A 23,927-nucleotide genomic window follows, 5' to 3' on the forward strand; every position below is an offset into this window, starting at 1 on the left:
CAACCGTTCTTGAGAAAATAGAGTTTGAAAATTTTAGGCATGTTTACATAGTTTCTAAGGTCACTAGTATTCAAGGATTCCGCAGCCGGGCAAATAAGCGGTCAGTGTCATAAGTGTGAGATCTCTGGATCGAATCTCTCTGCCTGTACTTATTTTCTTCTACATTCCCATGTAATTCTAAGGGCAGATGTGCATGATATGTAACGAAAGTGTATGATGACTGAGAACTGGATGTAAACAAAGTTTGTTTTGCAGTAGGCACATTGAAAAACATCTGCATGCAAAAATTAAACATTGATTATTGTTTTCCATGTCTCTACTATCATCATCATTCCAGTTTGCACAGTTGTCTATAGATTGCATATTACACATGTCAAAAATGTAGATACAATAACATAAATAAAATGACTGTAGTGATTTGATTGAAAATTCATGAATAACCTTCTTTAATTCCCACTCTACCTCAAAAAATTTTCTCCTTTTTTGTGATAAAGATTATGGAAAAATAATAAATCTTTAATATTAATAATTTGCACAGTTATAATAAATCTGTTGTTGGGATTATGTGGGAGTGGAAGAAAGAAGTACCAGCAGTGACAGGCAAACCAGAGGCTTTGATATTATGAAACTAAGTGCCTACTTGCTCAGCTGTGAACTCCTTGTATAATAGTGATCATACAAAGTATATAAGCATGCCTAAAATATTAAAACTCTATTTCCTCTAAAACAGTCGAGTTGTTAGCTTCATGGTAATGGTCTCCTGGCAGTAAGTGTGATGTCTACCAAGAGTGATTAAAATGTGTGTGTGCGTGCGCATTCTCTCTCTCTCTCTCTCTTTCTTTTTCTCTTTTGTCTTTTGTAATGTACACTGTAATACGGTGTTGTCATTTGCTTTTAGTGACGGTGCTGCAACAACTCTGGTCATGGCCTCTTCTCCGACGTATCACGAGAACTCCAGTGCCAACAGTGGAGTTGCCAGTGGTGGGAGTCCAGCACTTGAAGCAGACAGACATAATCCAACAGCAGATGGAAACAGTTCCATGTGTTACTGCACAGAGTCTAATGAAACTGGTGGGATTAAGGGAGATTCTGAGGCAGCCGGGACAAAAACTGCGGAGGAATCGGAAAATGGGTGCACTTCTGAAACTGGCAGCAGCGTGGCCACCTATCGTGCGAGCATTCTCGACTTGCCGGATGAGATTATGATAAAGATCATGTCGTACCTGACCTTCAGTGAGCTCTTAGACGTAGTGCAGAAAGTGTGCTCGCGTTGGAAGTGTCTGTCCCAAGATGCGGAATTGTGGTACGACAAAGTATACGTTGTCAGGTAAGATGCGTATAATGTGTAATAAACTCATTTGAACGTTTTGGGGGAGAGTAATGTTCTTGATATCTGATTAAAATGTAAAATTGGTATTCTTAGTCACGTTTTATTTTAATTGAATAGAGAACCTGTTTTGTCTTCATATCCTTTAAGGCATTGACAGAAGGTGTGTAGTCATTAATTTAAACTAATTCTAGAATCAAGCCAGTCATTTTTAATGGGGAAAAAAATCTGATGAACCCAAATTGAAGTACTAAAGAGTTCAGGTGAGCCAGTGGTGTATTGTTTGAGGTGAGGTGTCTGGGATGTTTATTTCTTGTGGGTGATGGCTTTGATGGTGATGGTGATGGTCACCCACTGAAGAGAACAATGTTCAGGAATTTGTTAGTGTATCATGTCTCCCTTTTTTCATTACTTGTCTCCAGCACCATCCATGAATATCTATTAACTGAAATTAATTGGGTCTCTGTCATGACTGTAAAAGGATCACACTGTAAGGCTAAGGTAATTTTCTGGTTATGAACTGTCAGGCCTCACTGACTGTGTCAGAGCGCCAGCAGCTGTTCATACGATTGCGAAACTGTGAGGATATCAAAGCCAGAAGATTGACAACAGTAAATGAATTGAGACAAAAACCGCTTCCACTTGCATATCTCTACCGCACACAAAGATCACGCTGGAAATACAGCAACTACTCAAAATATCTAAAAGAACTTGAAGATGAAAATTAAAAAGGACAAAGCAGTATCATTATTTCTTCTCCTCCTCCTGCTCTTCCTCCTCCTCCTCCTTCTTCTTCTTCTTCTTCTTCTTCTTCTTCTTCTTTTCTTCTTCTTCCATTTCTTAGGCTTTATGACCTGTTCTGGCCTCACGATCTCTTCCTTGGCCTTCTCACACTCCTACTTCCAATAGGAGTGTATTCCGTTGCTTGTTGAGGGATTCTCTGAGGTGGCAAACACATTACATACTCTTTCCAATCCTGCTTCCATTGGATTACTTTTTCAGTTAATGGCTGTACCTCCAGTTCTTTTCTTATGTCTTCATTTTGTATTCTATCTTCTCTTGTGCAGCCTTTCACTGATCTAAGTAGCTTCATTTCTGATGTTTGAAGTTGCCTAAGTCTTTAATGTCCAGTTTTCTGCTCCATCTAGTACTCCGGGTACTGCCATGACTTGATAAAATTTCTTCTACTTTTATCCTTCAGTGTTCCTCTAATCGTGCCCCATATGTGCCATTTCTTATTTATGCATTTCTCTTCTTCAAAAGTTATGCCACATCCTAGATACTGGAAATGGGACACCTGTTTCATTACGTTATTGATGATTGTCTTAGTCCTTGTGGGGTACTTTACTAAAAAGGCCATTCTTTTTGTTTTTGTTGTTAAAAATTTTAGATTATAATTTAGGCTTATATTGTTTACTCTGTGTACCACTTTTAGGCTTATATTGTTGATGTGCCTTCACATGTGATGCATTCGATTTCGGAGATCGTGCAGACCGTACAGTTCACAGGCCTGCTTATGAAGGCTCTGGTGAGCCGCGAAAGAGACCGTATTATTTAAGCGATCGCAAACGAGTGCTCAGCCTATTCTGTAACCTGTGTTGCTGTTTCGTCTCAGTATGTTCAGTGCTATGCACAACTTGTTCACCATTGTATCTTATGTGTTGTAACCTCCCCACAAAAGAATTTAAATAAAAAATATAATAATAAATGGGAGCCGAGTGTAACCTCCCGCAATGAAATCTACTGACAATGACAATTAAACAAAAATTAGCAATCTGACCCAAGTATAAGTTCCTCACAAAAAAATGAAAGTCAATTCAGTGCTAATGAAACTTCAGTGACAATGAAAATTCAATTAAACCGAAATATCGGTCTTTGGCCCTGTGCAAAAAAATCAGAATTAAATTCTTACCTCAGTATAACTGCATGTCAAATTTCTGCTCTTATTGTTGGCCACAGCTTGGAGGAACTGCATTGCAAATAATATTTTTTTTTCTTTTTTTTTTTAATTTAACTGAAACTTTTCTTTAAGGGAAATGGAAGGAAATCGTTGGTTCAGTTAAATGATTTTTTTTGGTTAAAAATATTGCTTTGAAATGAAAATTATCATTGGGGCACTTGTTGAAAATTAATTACAATAAATAAACTTTACATTATCTGATGATTATATTAATTAACAATATACCTCATTCACCATCTTGACCAGAATGCCATGTTGACGCTCGCCGACTCCTCACACACACAACTGCACTCGACTGCTACTACCGACATACTGCACGCAACTGAACTGAGCTACTGCTATCGACAGACTGTACTGCATGACGACTACTAGCGTACTGCTCGCAACACTCGCGCGGTCAAGCGCAGACTAACCACGATAAAAGGCTCTCTGGTCAAAGATTTTATCATGCCTCACCATCGCTGCTACGTTACATACGTGTTTCATAACCCTCCACTGGGGGGGCAAAAATTTGGCAGCGATGGTGAGTCATTTGGACTTGCCATCGCAAGAAATTTTTACAATTTACAGAATATTCAAATTTAGTACATAAATTAAATGTGGTGCACACGCACCGAGTACAAAATATATCAGACAAAGACAAAATGTGAGTACAAAACATAGTAGCAAATCAGAAAAATGTATATACAAATTATTTGAAAGATAACAAAGTGCACACGCACTGAAAAAATTCTTTAGCATTTTCAGAACAAATAAACAGAATGGCAGAAAATCATGTTGATAAGTGACATGAGTGTACTCGCACTGGAGTGGAGAACATATCAGCAAATGACGAAATGTATATACAATGAGTAACAAATGACATAAGTGCATACGCACTGAAGTATTGAATATACAGAATGAGTACAAATCATATTGAAAAAAGAGAAAAGTGCACAGGCACTGAAGTTCAGTAGAAAACATATTAACACCTAACATAAGTGCACATGCATTGTAGTTCAGAACATATCATCAAAATAAAAAATGTATATACAATATAAAAGACAAGAATGCACATATACTGTACTTCAGAACAAGTCGAAAAAATGTCTTTAGCATTTTCGCAATAAATAAACATAATGGCAAAAAAACATGTCGACAAGTGCCATAAGTATACTCGCACTGGAGTTCAGCGAATCGAAAAAAATGTATAACCCATGAACATAAATGATGTTAGCAAAAAATGATTTTCACTATGTGACAAGAATTAGGATAGGAAAGGGAAGGATTGCATCATGGTTGTAGCACTTTAGATTGCACACAGCTGTTCTGAAAGTCCATATCTTTCCACAGAAGTACAACACCAAGTGACACAATTTGAAGTTCTTTTCCCATCAGTATTTATCAGCGTAGCCAAGACACTGAACTGTCGTAGTAATGTTCCATGTTTTCATTTTGGCAGTACATTAGGTACACCAAACAGTGGGACCCTAATAACATCTTCATCGCTCACGGTGGTGGACAGCATGTCGTGTCAACACCATGCTCTTACAAGGCACACGAACGTAGAATTAGTGCAAAACCAAAGATAGTGCTCCATGATCACTAGGATAGACAGGACAAATGGACATTGCAGTAATTCAGGGTAGTTAGCTCATAAGGTGAAGGACATTAAGTCACATACCATTCTTCATTAGTAGTTTGCGGCATTCATAGCCCAGTTATTGAACATTTCTGTACCATGTATGTAGTATTACAGAAAAATGTTCATTAATTGTTTTACATAGAATCAGTAGCCTTCTTTTCCTAGTTACAAAGCATTATTAAATAATCGCATTCTTTTCCAGTTACAAAGTATAGCATAGTTAATTAATCATTTGTCATTCCAATATAGTATTAATCATTAGCCTTCTCCTAATTACAAAGCATTATAAAACAATCACATTCTTTTCCAGTTTCAAAGTATGGCATAGTTAATTAATCACTTGTCATTTCAATATAGTAAGAATCATTAGCTTTTTCCTAATTACAAAGCATTATTAAACAATCACATTCTTTTCCAGTTACAAAGTATCAACATTGAAAACAAGAGCTAATTAATGGCATAATTAATAACATAATTCATTGAGTGACATTAATTATTGGCACTCAGTGGCCAGCAAGTATTGAATAGAATAAAACATTGTTCATCATTCATTATTATTCAGATCATTATGAAGTCATTATTAAAATCAGTTAATTACAGTCATAGCATTAATAATCATGGGCATTATAAGTAGTCTCATTACAATAAACAGTGGCAGTTATTAGCCAGTTACAAAGCATTATTTTATATATATATATATATATATATATATATATATATATATAATTTTTTTTTTGTATCATTAAGAAGTCATTACTGAAGTGACATACTATTCAGAGCTGATCAGCATTACTCAGAACTTTCTCAAACTGGTATCACTATTTGGGACTGGTAATACATTTTTTTGTTAGCAATGCATTGCGTTGGGATCGATAATTAATTGCTGAGGCATAACACTATTTGCTTTTGACGTATTGCTGCAAATGAGGATAGGTGACGTCATTCGTCATGAGTCAGCTGTAGCAAGGTTATGTAACAAGGCAGTATATGTGATCACATTTATAAATGATAAACACAAATGGGTAAAAAATAAAAATGCAAGTACTAGAACAGGTATAATAAGTAACAGGTTTAGTAAGTATCATGAAAAGCTTCTCCTGAAAAAAAAAATACAAAATGGATTATTGAGCTGAAAGAAGAAACGCATACTATGCTGAAAAGTAGTGAACTTCGAATTAACAGGTAGTGAAATGTGTATAAAAATGTGTTCCATAGCTGTCCTTTCCAAAACTTTCCGTCATCCTACTATGCAATATAACGCCTGCTGTCAAAGCAAACTGCAACAAATACTTAAATAACTACATAGCATAAATACATAACTTCAACATTATCCTCATCTGTAAAGAAAAAACTTCATTATCAATCACTTCATTATCCATATTATCATAACTTCATTATTATCATCACCTGTAAAGAAAAACTTCATTATTCATAACAGCAAATTCTTCATCATTATTCATCAGCATTCATTATCATCTGCAAAAAAATCACTTCATTACTCATTACACAACTATTCCTTATCTCTAGCATATTTCATCACTAAAACTAAGATGTGTAGTTCTGTCTGACAGCCTGCATCAATCACCTTGTATTCTGAAAGAAAAAATTAGTTAAGACTGCTATTTTACGATGAGTATAGTATATTCTCGTTAATGCTTGTTAATCCTGATCCATTTACTCTTCCTCATAAAGTTATTGCATCTTCTTTCGTTTATTCCGTAGGTGAAATTCCCATTTCTGTTGAATTTATTTCTTACATGCATCATTTCTTTCTGAAATTGATGAACAAAGATTAATGTCTTGCATTTAAATCATATACCCACTAAATAATGACTGGTTTATGGTAACATAATTAACCATACAGCATAACATGACAGAAAACGTAATATGTCAAAGACATTGACAGTGTTCAGATGCAAAAATGTACACAGAATAATACAATGCAGCAGCAAAAAACGTAAAACAGTCACGATCTTGAGATGTCATAGGGCAAAAAGAATGTCAAAGTCAACTGGTGTGTGTTATATCTTAACTATTTCACAGTGCATACAAACAAAACTTGAAAACAATCGTACATAAAAAAAAAGGGAAAATGTGCACGGTCTGATGTGTAACGACAAGAAAAGCGACCTGCTAACCTTACCTTGCCGGGCACTTGCCAAGAAAAAAATACGATAATCATCAGTAATTAGTCAGGTGAATATAATTGCATTAGTGATCATAAAAAAAATTAGTAAATGGCATCATAGTGTGTCGAATCATAAGGTGTCTTCATTCAATAAAGGGTTTAATATTTGACCAATGGTGGTTGCCTTTCGATTTTCTGGTTCTCAAAGTTTCGACGTGTACAACATTGGGGTGAGGGATGCTGCGAATCCGATATGGACCTGCGTATAGAAGTTCAAATTTACTGCACTTACCTTTTAATTTACTGGATAAATAGTGTGTACGTACTAATATTTTCTGTCCAACGTGAAAGTCGCGGCGTGTACAAACCTGTTTTTGCTGTCTTCTCCGGCGCTCTGCGGCACGTTTGATGTTGTTCAGCGCAATGTCAATTATTTCGTGGTGTCTTAGTCGACGACAGGTAGGGAAGTTTACTAATTCTTTAATTTTGTTTGGTGGTTCAACGTTTTTCAGTATAACAGACGGAGATAGCATAGTGGATTCATTTGGAATGTAATTAATTACATCTTGGAATGAGAATATGTGTGTGTCCCAATCAATGTCTTTTGTGGCAGTATATTCGACACAGGTTACCAATTTCTTTCATTAATCTTTCACAGGGGTTCGAAGAAGCATGGTACTTGGATATATAGATCGGAGAAATGTTTCTAGCTCGTAACATACGTGTCCATATGCCAGAACGAAATTGAGATCCATTGTCATAAATTACTTTCATCACATGCCCTACATGAAATAGAAAATGTTTTACAAATGCTTTCGAAACAGTTTTAGCAGTAGCTTTGCGTAACGGAGTGAAAGTAACAAATTTTGAAGTGAGCTCAACAGCGACAAAGATGTAGCAAAAACCTCTGTTAGTTCTGGGAATCGGACCAAAAATGTCTACAGCGGCCATATGTCTTAATTTAACAGGTATAATGGGATATAATGGAGGAATATGTGAAGTGGTGTCTGATTTAGCTTTCTGACAAATTTTACAAGACGCTAAAACTCGTCGTATACGTTTCTCCATGTTGGTAAAATAACAGTTCTGTCTCAGTATAAGAAAACATTTTCGTGCTCCGTAATGTGCGTAACTTAAATGAGTGTACCAGATTAATTTGTTAACCAGTTCGTCAGGAATGCATAATAACCAATTGTTGCTGTCAGGATGAGAGCGGCGAAACAGAATGTCATTGCGTACAGTGTAATGGTTTCTAATCGTAACATTATTCCTATCTTGCCAAAGGTGTTTTATTTCTTTCCACACGTTGTCTTTATTTTGCTCCTTTGCTATGTCCTGTAATGACGATGAAATAAAGTTTTCAAATGCAACTTGCTGAATGTACATGACACTGAAATTTGTTTTGCAGAAGTTGGTTGCTACGTCTTGCTGATTGTTGCTGAGAGAACGCGATAGTGCGTCTGCTATAACATTTTGCGTGCCGGGAATGTGAACTATTGTAAAATTAAATTCCTGTAAATAAAGTTTCCATCTGCTTAATCTGTCGTGAGTAAATTTAGCCGAAAGTAAAAATTGTATCGCTCTGTGGTCTGTGTAAACGGTGGTATGTCTGCCATAAAGAAAGTGCCGAAATCTCGTAAAAGCCCATACAACACATAATGTTTCAAGTTCTGTAACAGAATAATTTCGTTCAGCAGGTGACAAAATGCGACTTGCAAATGCGATGTTTTTAATTACTATTGACCCATCTTCTTCAATTTCCTGGAAAATGTGTACACCTAAAGCCGTGTTAGAACTGTCGGTGGCAATGGAGAAATTTCTGGTAAGATCTGTGTGCGATAAAAGTGGTGCATTCAACAGAGCATGTTTCAGGTTCATGAATTCAGAGTGTGCTTGCTTATCCCAAGACCAAATACTGTTTTTACCTGTTAATTGGCATAATCTGGGTGTGTCTAAAGCAGAGTGATGAATAAATTTACGAAAAAAATTAATTAAACCCAAAAAACTGCGTAATTGCTTCTTCGTCGTAGGAATAGTAATGTCACGTAGAGCTTGAAGTTTTTCCGGATCAGGTGCAATCCCTTCTGCTGAAATTACGTGTCCCAGAAATTTTATGGAAGTTTTGCCAAAATGCGATTTACTAAGATTAACTGTAAGTCCTTGTGCATGGAAAGTTTGTAACAGTTGTTCAAGAATCAGATTGTGTTCAGACCAGTTAGCTTCTGCGATAAGAATGTCGTCTACATACGTCGTAATTCTGTCCTTAAGTTCTATCGGAAGTATTGTGTTCAAACGAATAAAAGCTGCAGAAGAAATAGTTAAGCCGAACGGTAATTTGCAAAATTGATAACAGTCGCCAAAACAGAGAAAAGCTGTATATTTTCTGCAATTCGGATGAAGTTGAATTTGCCAAAATCCCGATTTCAAATCTAGTGTAGAATAAATAGCAGTACCATGAAATTTCTGTAAAAGTTCCTCTAAAGTCTGTGGTCGATCTGTTTCATTAATAATAATGTCATTAATGTGACGTGAATCAAGTACGAGGCGAAGTGAGCCATCTATTTTCTTAACAATATGCAGCGGGTTTATGTACGGACTAACTGCTGGCTCAATAATTCCTTGGTCAAGCATATCCTGCAATTCTTTTTTAACTTGTTCTCTATGAATATACGGAATAGGATAATGCTTAGCTTTAAATGTGTCGTGCTGTTTCACTTGAAATTCATACATAAAGCCGGACATAGTACCAGGAATGTTGTCGAAAACTGGAGCTTGCTGTAAAAGAATTTTGTGTAACTGCGTGCGTTCGTCGTCTGTATTTGCACTGCTTTGTCTAACTTTATCGGAAATCATTTGCATAACGTCGTAGTCAGCTTCGTCTGGAGTATTATAGTTGTGTACGTACGTATCCGTGAACAATGTGGGATTACAGTCTATGTTACGTGTTGCGGAAATGACCTCTGTGCGGTTAATTGTTTGTTCTTCCGCAGATAAAGAGTGCTGAAATTCTAAAGCCAATTGTACATTTTCATCCTTTAACATTAAATAAGAATTTTGAAAATCGATAACTGCGTCGTGTTGTACCAGAAAATTCGTACCTAAAATAACGTCTGTTGTCAATAAAGGAACAATCCAAAAATTTGAGTGGAAAGTATGACCTCCAATACAAAATGATAAATGCGTCTGTAATTTAACGTCTACTCCTTTACTCGATACTGCTCCCTTCACTTTTGTTTTGCCTAAAGGTAATGTCGGATAAGTATTCTCTTTGTTGCACTCGTTGAAAGTTTCTTCATTTATTACTGATATAGGTGAGCCGGAATCGATTACTGCTGAAAATTTCGATGAACCAATTTTAATTTCGATAACAGGATGTGAAATGGTTTTCTGAATAACTGGTCTTTCCTGCAAGAGAGTGTCTCTGATATCGTCAAAAGTAATTACATTTTCGTGAACAACATTTTGCGTGTCTAAAGTAGTGCTTGTATTATTGGAAGATGCGATCTGTACATTATCTAGTCAGATTCTATCTGACGTGTTGTTATTATCAGGAGGGTTTTGTGACATTTCTACTATTTGAACTGTTCCATTACTTCTTCCAGACGTATTACGTTCTGGATGGTACCTACTGTCGGGTTCATTCATGAGAAGATGTTCTTGCGTATGATTTTGCTGTTGGTGAGACCGACTGTTATTATATGTACGCTGATAATTGTGCTCATCGTTTTTACGTCTGTCGTGAAAGTCATTCCTATACGGTGTATTGCGATAGGAATTGAAATACTGTCTTCTCTGTACGTAGTTGTTTCCTTGCTGCCGTGCGTTACTACACTCCAGGAAATGGAAAAAAGAACACATTGACACCGGTGTGTCAGACCCACCATACTTGCTCCGGACACTGCGAGAGGGCTGTACAAGCAATGATCACACGCACGGCACAGCGGACACACCAGGAACCGCGGTGTTGGCCGTCGAATGGCGCTAGCTGCGCAGCATTTGTGCACCGCCGCCGTCAGTGTCAGCCAGTTTGCCGTGGCATACGGAGCTCCATCGCAGTCTTTAACACTGGTAGCATGCCGCGACAGCGTGGACGTGAACCGTATGTGCAGTTGACGGACTTTGAGCGAGGGCGTATAGTCGGCATGCGGGAGGCCGGGTGGACGTACCGCCGAGTTGCTCAACACGTGGGGCGTGAGGTCTCCACAGTACATGGATGTTGTCGCCAGTGGTCGGCGGAAGGTGCACGTGCCCGTCGACCTGGGACCGGACCGCAGCGACGCACGGATGCACGCCAAGACCGTAGGATCCTACGCAGTGCCGTAGGGGACCGCACCGCCACTTCCCAGCAAATTAGGGACACTGTTGCTCCTGGGGTATCGGCGAGGACCATTCGCAACCGTCTCCATGAAGCTGGGCTACGGTCCCGCACACCGTTAGGCCGTCTTCCGCTCACGCCCCAACATCGTGCAGCCCGCCTCCAGTGGTGTCGCGACAGGCGTGAATGGAGGGACGAATGGAGACGTGTCGTCTTCAGCGATGAGAGTCGCTTCTGCCTTGGTGCCAATGACGGTCGTATGCGTGTTTAGCGCCGTGCAGGTGAGCGCCACAATCAGGACTGCATACGACCGAGGCACACAGGGCCAACACCCGGCATCATGGTGTGGGGAGCGATCTCCTACACTGGCCGTACACCACTGGTGATCGTCGAGGGGACACTGAATAGTGCACGGTACATCCAAACCGTCATCGAACCCATCGTTCTACCATTCCTAGACCGGCAAGGGAACTTGCTGTTCCAACAGGACAATGCACGTCCGCATGTATCCCGTGCCACCCAACGTGCTCTAGAAGGTGTAAGTCAACTACCCTGGCCAGCAAGATCTCCGGATCTGTCCCCCATTGAGCATGTTTGGGACTGGATGAAGCGTCGTCTCACGCGGTCTGCACGTCCAGCACGAACGCTGGTCCAACTGAGGCGCCAGGAGGAAAAGGCATGGCAAGCCGTTCCACAGGACTACATCCAGCATCTCTACGATCGTCTCCATGGGAGAATAGCAGCCTGCATTGCTGCGAAAGGTGGATATACACTGTACTAGTGCCGACATTGTGCATGCTCTGTTGCCTGTGTCTATGTGCCTGTGGTTCTGTCAGTGTGATCATGTGATGTATCTGACCCCAGGAATGTGTCAATAAAGTTTCCCCTTCCTGGGACAATGAATTCACGGTGTTCTTATTTCAATTTCCAGGAGTGTATTTGTTGTATCAGGGACTATACGTCCACGCGGCGAAACATTAAAGTTAGGTTGACCTTGTGCACTACATTGTTGGTTAGATATGCTAACCGGCTGACTTTCATGCTGTTGTGGTGGAAAACGTCTATTGTTACCAAAATGTGTTTCCTGTTGCTGAAAATTTTGACAATATTGATAATCTGAATTTTGTCTGTGATTTAAGTTCTGGTAGTTGTCGTTGCGTCTGTTACTTTTTCTATTGAAATTACGTGTCTGATCATAATTGCTGTACTTTTGTTGACTTTGGTTATTATAAGAAAAATTTTTGTTTACAAAAGAATAATCAGATTTTTGTACTTCCAACAGCTGTAAAAGATCTCTGAATGCTGAAATGTTTTCCTTTTGCTGCCCCGTTAGAAGTGACACTCGTAATGACCGTGGTAATTTCGAAATGCATAATTGTATAAGTGCAGATTCACTGTACGGTTCGCTTAGGTACTGGTTTTGTTGGACCATATGCTCAAAAAATTGCCTCACACTGGGGAAATTGGAGTTCTCATAATTCGGTAAGCTAATTAGCTGATCTTTAATTCCGCGCTGTGTCGTCTTCGACCAATACGCAGACAGAAAAGCATTCTGAAATTCCTCTACTGAGTAGCATTGCCTCGCGATCGGTCTCATACGAGTTGCCGGTTCGCCTTCCAAAAAGCTGAAAATAAATTCAAGTTTATGCGTAACAGGCCAAGTCGGTGGAAAAGCAAAGCTAAACTGTTGTATCCAATCCAGTGGGTGAATCTGTGTTCTGTCGTTTTTAAACACTTTAAACTTTCTCACTGACAGAAAATGTTTGTAATCAAAATTATCGTCTCTGAGTGATGGAACAGGTTCAGGATTGTAAGAGAATCTGTTGAACTGTGGTTGTTCGGAATCAAAGTCCCGTACTCTCTGTAGATTACCCAAATTATACGCGTTGCGCGAGTCTGACAGATGTTCGCAAAGTGGCGTCTGCTGTGAAGTGTTATTCACTGAAATACTTTTCATCTCTGTTACTTCTTGTTGTAAACTCGACAATTTTCTACGCAATGTGTTATTAGACGAATCGATCTCATTGTCTGCTGTAAATTTTGAAATTCAGCTGTTTGGTTAAATGAAATCGGTGCAGTGTCGTCTGATTTATTATCATTATTACTTTCAATAGCATCAATACGACTGGCTAATTCATCATATTTTTCAGTCAGTATTTTTGCCTGATCATCGGTTTTAGAATCGGACGCATTAATCTGTTTTTGCAACTTACGTGTAGTTTCGCTCAGTTTTTTAACATCAGCTTTGATGACATCGCAATCCTGTGTTAGTTCTAATTGTTCGAATCTGTCTGTCACTGTTTGAATATTTACTGTGTGTGTATCTGTTTTTAAGATCAGAAATTTCATCCCGTAATTCCGCGTTCAACTGTTCTATGGTATTAATTTTGTCGGACACTGTAGTAATATTATTGTCTACATACGTCTTTGCCTTCGCAAACATTTTACGTTTGTCTTCTTGTCTTTGAGCAGTGATTGTTTCCATGACTTGACGTTTGACTTTGTTTTGATCCTGAATAAATTTGCGGAAACGCGTATCACTGTTTTGTATGTGAAGATTAAAGCGTTCGTCAATCTGAGCATTCTGTTGTTCGAATTTCGCGTCTATCTTTGCGTCCATTGTGCGCGAAAGTTCTACCGTCATTGCTTTAAACTCGTCCCGTAATTGTGTAGCTTTTTCAGAGCATTGTTTAGCGACTCCGCTAATTTCGTCTCTGAGTGTTTCTGTTGCAGCTGTTTGCAATTCCCTTAATTCCTGAGCAACAGACTTAATTTCTTCGCTACTTTTTTTTGAACAAGCCTCAATTTCCACGCGCAACTGTTCCTTAGTGTCGTGGCACTGCGCGACAACGGCTCTAATTTGTTCACTAAGCTGTCTGGAATTGTTATCCAATTTTTCATTCTGTTGTCTGACCTGTTCACTAAGTTGTTTGAGATTTTCGTCATTATTGTCTAATTTTTCATTTAAGTGTTTGGCCTGTTCACTCTGTTGCTTGGAATTGTTATCAAATCTTTCATTAAACTGCTTAGTCATTTGTAGCAACAATGCCATAATTGGATTCGACTCAAAGTCAGCATTTCTATTCTCTGTGCTGTTTAATGGTGGATCTGGAATTGTTTCGCTTTCTGTAACCATTTGGTTATTTTGAGATTTACAAAAAGGTTTGTCAGTCGAATGTACACTGTCGGTCATTATTTCTGAATTAAATGGATCCGTCGTACTTTCAGAACACTGTCCATTTTCATTAGACAAATTTGTCTGTTCCTCACGTGAATTTAGTAAACCAGTTGTGTTAAGCTGGGCAGCGCTCATTACAATAGTGCGCCCCGCGTCATCAATTGTCGTCAAATCAACACAAGACACAATCGAGTTCGTTTGTTCATCATTAAGATAAAAGTCATCATTATTGGTTGGAATGCACTGATTGTCAGTGAACGCAGGATTGTCACAATTACTATCGGTCACATTGTTTAAGTCGGTAATTTCGTTCATAATACCTCGCGATACACTATTCACAGTCTTTCGCGGCATTTTCGCAATAGTCACAATTATTCACAAAACAAATAAGCACAATGCAAAAGCAACACACAAATACAACAGAGCAACGAATTGCCGTTGACCTGTAGAAAGAAAGTCTCAAGATTAGTAAAAGCGTTGCGCCAAATTCTAATTATATCTAAGCAAATAAGAGCAGATATCTGACTGTTTTTCAAAAGATTCTCAACGAAATACGATCCTGGACTGGGTGTCGCCAAGTGTAACCTCCCCACAAAAGAATTTAAACAAAAAATATAATAATAAATGGGAGCCGAGTGTAACCTCCCGCAATGAAATCTACTGACAATGACAATTAAACAAAAATTAGCAATCTGACCCAAGTATAAGTTCCTCACAAAAAATGAAAGTCAATTCAGTGCTAATGAAACTTCAGTGACAATGAAAATTCAATTAAACCGAAATATCGGTCTTTGGCCCTGTGCAAAAAAATCAGAATTAAATTCTTACCTCAGTATAACTGCATGTCAAATTTCTGCTCTTATTGTTGGCCATGGCTTGGAGGAACTGCATTGCAAATAATATTTTTTTTCTTTTTTTTTTTAAATTTAACTGAAACTTTTCTTTAAGGGAAATGGAAGGAAATCGTTGGTTCAATTAAATGATTTTTTTTGTTAAAAATATTGCTTTGAAATGAAAATTATTATTGGGGCACTTGTTGAAAATTAATTACAATAAATAAACTTTACATTATCTGATGATTACCTTAATTAACAATATACCTCATTCAGCATCTTGACCAGAATGCCATGTCGACGCTCGCCGACTCCTAACACACACAACTGCACTCGACTGCTACTACCGACATACTGCACGCAACTGAACTGAGCTACTGCTATCGACAGACTGTACTGCATGACGACTACTAGCGTACTGCTCGCAACACTCGCGCGGTCAAGCGCAGACTAACCACGATAAAAGGCTCTCTGGTCAAAGATTTTATCATGCCTCACCATCGCTGCTACATTACATACGTGTTTCAGTGTTGCTCTATAAAGTACTATGTTTCATAAATTTTATATGTTCTTGCTATAGCAAACGAGGCAGTGAGGGAGGGTTATGTCTTCTCCACATGTTAGTGTCAGTGCTGAGTCACCGGACAAACATGTTGATGGAAAAAATACTCCAACGCATTATTGTCCAGAAGCAGGCTCTCACTGCCACTCTCGATGAGGTGGCAACTGCACGTTGGTGGCAGGTTACTCTCCCATCAGTGCAACCATTGCCCTTTCCAGCATGTGACCTATCAGCTGAAGATTGGGACTCCTACAAAACATGATTCCACCAACATGTGCAGTATTTTCGTGTGGGTGAAGCAAACTTATGTAGGGCTTGGTTTCTTTCCTGGCTTTTGCCAGACATTTATCAATTGTTGTGCCAACTTGCACCTTTGCAAGAACTGGTGAGCTTATCATTTGATAAAATGTGCAATATTTTTTCAACCTATTGCTATGACAGGACACGTGTCTTTACGATGTGTTAGAATTTTACCATCCTCAGAAACACTCAAACCATCCTTATAATACCTGGTCTGCAGAATCTTACGGATTGAGCTGTCGTCGTAAATTTGTCACTGGTACCCATCACAAATCCTACGCTGATCACAGGGTGTATGATGTTGTTATTCGTCTTGCCCCGGGTAGGAAAGTCAGCGAAAAACCATTTAGTGTGATAATCTGACGCTTACAGTTGTGCTCAATATAGCACAGTCTTTTGAAGTGTCACAGGCTGCAGGTAATCAAATTACTGCTTGGGGGGAGATATCAGAAGTTGCTCAGTCAACCCTTGCTAGGCATGCTACAAGTGTTCAGGATGATGGGGAAGCTGTTGCAGCAGTACAGCGTTAGACTCATCATTGTGTGGGACAGCATCAGTTACAGCCACAGCAGCAACAGGTCATGTCACAACAGCAGCTGCACGATAGCCTTCTGGCTTGCCTGTATTTCTTCATGTGACACGAGTGTGTAACTCATCCTTGTAGTACTGATGGACATAAACTGTATCTCTACAATGACTGTTTCCCCGAAAAAACTTTTTATTGACTTGCAAGTGTTTAATAAACTGCTAAAAATGCAGGTGGACTCAGGATCCGTAGTGACTTTCGTAAATACATACGTGGACTTGGGCTCCCCTATCCTCACACAGGTTTCATGGAAATTTGTTTACTATATCAAACAGCAGATTCTGATCCTAGGTCAGTTCTTTGTTCTTTACTCTTTCAGATCTGTTGTTTGCCCTCTCACCTTCCTTGTTGTGGATCATTCCCATACTGCAGATGTATTCGGGTTAAATGTGTTTAACGCTATAGATTTCTCCATTGCCAATAAGGTAAATTAAGTGTCAGATCAAGTTCCGGACCAACAACTGGAGCCCCTCTGCTCCGAGTTTGCGTCTGTTTTTCCGTTGGGCTCGGTTGTGCTACTTGTTTTCAGGCCCACATTATCATCAAAGATTCCGCCTGCCCTGATTTGTTATTTCAAGTGCAGCAGATGCCTGTCATGTTGCACGACTCTGTCAAGGCCAAATTAGACTGTTTGATGTCGCTCTGTCGTTTGGCATATTTCTTCCAGTGAACGGGCTACACCACAGGTCACCTTTAAGAAGCTGACAGGTAAGCTTCGCCTCTGCAGCGACTTCAGTTGTAACGCGACCACTGGCGGTCCCCAATATCGAACTTATGATGACAATGGATCGTACTGTACCAATGTCACTATACCGTTAATGTATGGCTTCCTGCCTTGCAAAATACTTGGGTGAACCAATCGACCATTACAGCTTTAATTAGGTACAGTTTTCTAATTTCACAGTTGATGTTATAACTGCAGATCGCTATCTGATTTTAGAAGATTCCAGTCGTAGTGGAGTGCGTGGCGCCTACTCTAAGTATAGCTAGTACCGTAATCGCACTCTCAAGGAACAAATCGAAGACAGATCATCCGTAGTATAATTACTACAGCGGCAACCTGAACCGATGACTATGCAGCTGCTTCGAATATCGAATTCTGGAAGACAGCACCCTTACTTTACACAACGTCGAGATTGAACAATGACACGATTACACCACGAATAGACATATCCAAACATTCTGATGACAATAATCGCCAATATCAAGCAGTAATTACAAGATAGGCCGATTTAGATAACAACTCTCGTTATCTAAGCTACCGGTCAAATCAAAGCATCAAATCTCTTTAAATACAGTACCTGTTTATATTATGTTGAGATAAATGCCCAAACTAGCTTGCAATTGTTCTCCCACACAACAAAATTCTCACAACACAGTACATTATATCTGGAAAAGAATCGTAACTCTTTTAATTACTTACAAAATTCCTATTCCATATACTGTCGTGTTTGACTAGTTTGTATTGAGACGCTTTCAGCAACATCGATAAGAATTGAAATAGTTTATGCTACCACTAAATCTTTTTCCACTTAGCCCAGCATTGCTATGTAAATAATACGGTGTCACGCACTTCACAGATTTACTAATCTTTGCCCTTGGTGTAATTGTTTGCCTTTCCATAATAAATTACAACAGCTTCAATTCTGCTTGCATTTACTTAGACACACTTTCCATCAATGAAATAGTTTTAACTTTGTAGAATATTTACCCTCTGTAGGTTTATCGTGGTTAGGGAAACTTACAAATACCAGCGTATACTTGTGTCCTGCAATGTGGTATTAAGATCTGTGGAATTCAACCTTTTCTTTTCTCATGAAATACACATACACACACCAGATACTAATTAAATACACATAAGGTTTATGTTAACCCAAGGAACTTGAATTTATTTTCTCTAGGTATTTCAACACACTTTCATTCACATAAGTGAGTGAGTGCCATCAAAGACTACACCCCACAACACGGAAATTCAGTAATAAAAAAATTAAACAAAAACCCTAAATGCCACCGACACTTTAAATCTAACCTTAAGTGACAATTTAAAACAATTCTGAACCTCTTCAGGCGTTGACAGTATGTGGCCCCCTAAGTTCCCTACTTAAACTCTGCCACTTGTTTTTTGTTTAGCTGTGTGCTGCTTGTAAAATGGTTCCTTTATTTTCTCGTCACTTATCCACTCAACTACTATTGCACTCTTATCACAATATAGTGAAACAGTTCGTATTTATACGAGCCAATTCTAAGTCTGCTGTAAGATAGTGGTATTTGAACAACAAGTGCGAATATGTGTTTCAGACTTGCCCTTCTCGACACCAACCACAACCAAACCACTTCAACAAAACGGCTAACAACCCAATTACCTCGGGGCGAGCCGCAACCACTAATAGTACAACACGGACGGGAGATCGGTTCCACCGATTCCCAAAAACTCTGCACCTACAAATGTACTTCTCTCTCTAACCAGGCTCATGCTGGATTTACCACAGCAAACTTTACGACTGAAACTGTCCACAAGACGACAATCAATTGATAGGTCGTGCACCTAAAGTCACCAAAACCGGTGTATCACCAGTCACTATTCAGAAAAATCCCACAGAATCTCTGTGTATTCCGTTATTCAGCTTTGCGAGGAAACAACCGTCACCGCCACATATATGAGCAGGGGCCTAACAGACTAAATAGCCACGCTGCATTCGTGATGTGTACCCAAATTAAAATACTGGTGTTACCAGTCCAAACTCCTTTCCCTCTCCCAAGCCTTAACCGCCAGCTGCGGTGCCTCACTGCACCACGCAGTACGTCGCTCTACTATCTAACCTAGACGCACACCGATATATCCACTTAGTCGGTAAGAGGTCGACATGGGAACTAACTCTTTGTCATACCATAGGAACCATTTAAAATGAACAAACACATAGCGCCATGTCAACTTTTGACAATTAATTAATTATTCGTTGCTGCTGTCGGTTCTCTACGACAGTGACCGGCTGCTGCACGTCAATCAGGCAGCATCTCCGGATCCAGCGAAGACGAGTTGTTGCATCGCTGAAGTCGCGTGGGCTCACCACCTGTTTTTTCTTAGACATTTGTGGCTCATCTACAACATATATTTGTTTTCTTAATACATCGTACACGTATATTGACAGTAAGCCCCAGGTGGTGTTATTGAGTTATCGTGTAGGATGCTCAGCACTAGTAAGGGCGAACATAACCCGTGCGTTTTGACACAGCACACAGTGTCACGATTAATGCACAGTCTGTGATAGATAAACTGATCAGCCAGAGCATTATGATCACCTACATAATAGCTGGTATGTCCACCTTTCACACGGATAATAGTGGTGACTCATCTCGATATAGAAACAGTGAGGTTTTGGTAGGTCACTGGAGGGAGTTGGTGCCATATCATCACACGCAAGTCACAGAATTCCCATAAGTTCCAGGGAGGGGATGATGAGTTCTGATGCTACGTTCAGTCATATCCCAGATGTGTTCAGTCGGGTCCATATCTGAGTTAGGAGGCTGACAAATCAATTGGAACTCACTATTGTGTTTCTCGAACCCCTCTATCACACTTCTGGCTTTAAGACAGGGCTGATTATCTTGCTGAAGAATGCCACTGCCATCGGGAAACATCGTGGTTATGAAGGGTTGTACATGGTCTGTAACCATCGTGATGCCGTGCACAAACTCCACTGCGTGCCCGTGTAAATGAGCCCCAGAGCATAACGGAGCTGCCATGTATACACGGGAATATATTAAGCAGCATTTTTGCACTCACTGTGTTCAGCAACAGGCAGCCTTGCAGGCGTCCTTTTCCACTTGGCTGACACCGTAGTGCCTGTGGGAGTGTCTAAATGTTGATTTTGACGGGCCATTCCTGAATTAGTATTGACTCTTCGTAGTGCACACCAATGTACCTGTATGGCGCATTCTCCGTCCACATTCGTGGCGGCCACTATTTCTGTCCTGTCTAAGATTTTTGCAGTTGAGGGACATGCCGTGCTTACCAATAGTGGCTCCCAGTTTGCTTCTTAAGAATTTGCATCTTTTTGTCAGGCTAGTGCTTTTCACCATCTCACAGCGCCCCCATTTCGCCCTCAATCCAATAGTGAGGCTGAACACGTGGTTCGGACATTTAAAAATCAGGTGCTGAAGTATATATTTGACAGGTCCCCTAAAGCTGCTTTAGGGCATTCTTTTTTTGAGTTCGTACCTTTTCCCTCTGATGCGGGACAAGAGCCCAGTGGAGGTGCTACATGGCTTCCAACTACGGACCCTCCGTCACACGGTGCATCCGACACCCCGTACGCTGGCATCGCTGAGCCGGCACCTGTGTGTCGTCCGCATTCCCGATGGGCAGATGTCCGATCACTTCGACCAGCTGTGGCCCCACACAGTGGGATATGTTCCGGAGGGTGTGACGCCTCCCGTGCTACTCTTGCTGCCGCCAATGCCTGTTTGTATCTCACAGCGGGGGTCGCTGCCTGGGGTCCCTGCCTCCCCCCACTCCTCGACTGCTGTCACTGCACCTGATACTGCAGCCGTCGCTGCCCTCTTTGCTGGGTCCTGGCTGTCCATCATATCTGTCACCCTCACTGACGCGTCTGGCACAGACTGCTGACCTCGACGAGGATATCGCTATTGAGCTGCCGTCCGCGGACCTACCCTACGGCCGCTCACGAAAGGGGGGGAGTGGGGCGGGACAGGGTGCACCAGCCTGCCCCCTCATCACTTTCGCCCCTACTTACTGGTGCCTGCCCACCTCATGCTGCAGCGGCTGCCACTGCTGGGCAATGAAATGGATGTCAGCGCCATCATCGGCATTTTCTGTGACTCGTAATCTCAGTGTCTTGTGAGATCAGTGCTTCTCTTTCACAGTACCAGTGCTTTTTTTCTGTACCATGCAGTTTTCTGTACTATGTATTTTTTGGTGCCATATATTTTTCTGTGCCTGGTGTTTTTATGTATGTATGTGGTTTTCCCATCCCCGTAGAAGGGATGAGTGATGTAGCTCCATTCAAGATGTCTGTGATTTCAGAGGTGACGCGTCCATACAGTTCAGAGGCCCACTTATAGAGGCCACCCGAGTTGGCCACTGACGACCTCTGGTGAGCAACCAAAGAAACAGTATTATTTAAGTGATCGCAAATGAGTGCTTGGCCTATTCTGTAACCTGTATTACTATTGTCCAGTCAATGTGTTCAGTGCTATGCACAACCTGTATGGCATTGTATCTTAATTGTTCCACAAATCATTCTCGCTATAGTAATTGTATAATCTCTGTATCACTACTTGTAATTGTCTTCACTGTCCTGTATCATTACCTGGTCATTGACAAAAAGCATTGTATGTAGCAATTTGCCTGGCCCAGTTCTTGTACGAGGGCAGTTCAATAAGTAATGCATCACATTTTTTTTCTGAAACAGGGGTTGTTTTATTCAACATTGAAATACACCAGGTTATTCCCCAATCTTTTAGTTACACAACACTATTTTTCAACGTAATCTACATTCAATGCTACGGCCTTACGCCACCTTGAAATGAGGGCCTGTATGCCTGCACGGTACCATTCCACTGGTCGATGTCGGAGCCAACGTCGTACTGCATCAATAACTTCTTCATCATCCGCGTAGTGCCTCCCACAGATTGCGTCCTTCATTGGGCCAAACATATGGAAATCCGACGGTGCGAGATCGGGGCTGTAGGGTGCATGAGGAAGAACAGTCCACTGAAGTTTTGTGAGCTCCTCTCGGGTGTGAAGACTTGTGTGAGGTCTTGCGTTGTCATGAAGATGGAGAAGTTCGTTCAGATTTTTGTGCCTACGAACACGCTGAAGTCGTTTCTTCAATTTATGAAGAGTAGCACAATACACTTCAGAGTTGATCGTTTGACCATGGGGAAGGACATCGAACAGAATAACCCCTTCAGCGTCCCAGAAGACTGTAACCATGACTTTACCGGCTGAGGGTATGGCTTTAAACTTTTTCTTGGTAGGGGAGTGGGTGTGGCGCCACTCCATTGATTGCCGTTTTGTTTCAGGTTCGAAGTGATGAACCCATGTTTCATCGCCTGTAACAATCTTTGACAAGAAATTGTCACCCTCAGCCACATGACGAGCAAGCAATTCCGCACAGATGGTTCTCCTTTGCTCTTAATGGTGTTCGGTTAGACAACGAGGGACCCAGCGGGAACAAACCTTTGAATATCCCAACTGGTGAACAATTGTGACAGCACTACCAACAGAGATGTCAAGTTGAGCACTGAGTTGTTTGATGGTGGTCCGTCGATCATCTCGAACGAGTGTGTTCCCACGCTCCGCCATTGCAGGTGTCACAGCTGTGCATGGCCGGCCCGCACGCGGGAGATCAGACAGTCTTGCTTGACCTTGCGGCGATGATGACACACGCTTTGCCCAACGACTCACCGTGCTTTTGTCCACTGCCAGATCACCGTAGACATTCTGCAAGCGCCTATGAATATCTGAGATGCCCTGGTTTTCCGCCAAAAGAAACTCGATCACTGCCCGTTGTTTGCAACGCACATCCGTTACAGACGCCATTTTAACAGCTCCGTACAGCGCTGCCACCTGTCGGAAGTCAATGAAACTATACGAGACGAAGCAGGAATGTTTGAAAATATTCCACAAGAAATTTCCGGTTTTTTCAACCAAAATTGGCCGAGAAAAAAATGTGTTGCATTACTTATTGAACTGCCCTCGTAACTTGAGGTATTCTGTTCTTCATCCGGTCCCTGAACAGGTCGTCAGTGTAGATACTGAACAGTCTTGGTGATATACTACACCTCCCCATACTCCCTGGTTTATCTCCATTTCTTTTTGCAGCTTTCTGCCAGTATTTTTTTCTTATTTTGGTATTTTTGTGTAAACCTTGGTGTACAGGTGTATAGGGAAACATAAAATTGAATCAGAGACATTTTGGAGCCTTTAATTAATTATTTTGCTGTAGATTTGATAAGAAGCATTCAGAAGAGTGAGTCTGCTGTAGTTAGTTGTGTTACTTCTGTCTCAGTTTTTGAACAGTGAAATAACTTTAGTGCACCTCGATTCTTCTGGCATTTCATCTCTTTGCCAAGACATGTTATTAACATA

At 40.5% G+C, this 23,927-nt stretch overlaps 1 protein-coding gene across 3 annotated transcripts in view; it reads left to right on the forward strand.

Annotated features, from left to right (window-relative positions):
- LOC124552616 overlaps nucleotides 1-23,927 on the forward strand; it is a 145,867-nt gene that overhangs the window by 18,260 nt on the left and 103,680 nt on the right. For all 3 annotated transcript variants that reach the window (XM_047126941.1, XM_047126942.1, XM_047126943.1), the window contains exon 3: nucleotides 899-1,327. In XM_047126941.1, the coding sequence (XP_046982897.1) occupies nucleotides 924-1,327 (404 nt within the window). In that variant the 5' untranslated portion in view covers nucleotides 899-923. The remainder of the gene's footprint in view (nucleotides 1-898; nucleotides 1,328-23,927) is intronic.

This window comes from Schistocerca americana, chromosome 10 (genome assembly GCF_021461395.2).
Source record: "Schistocerca americana isolate TAMUIC-IGC-003095 chromosome 10, iqSchAmer2.1, whole genome shotgun sequence".
NCBI lineage: Eukaryota > Metazoa > Arthropoda > Insecta > Orthoptera > Acrididae > Schistocerca > Schistocerca americana.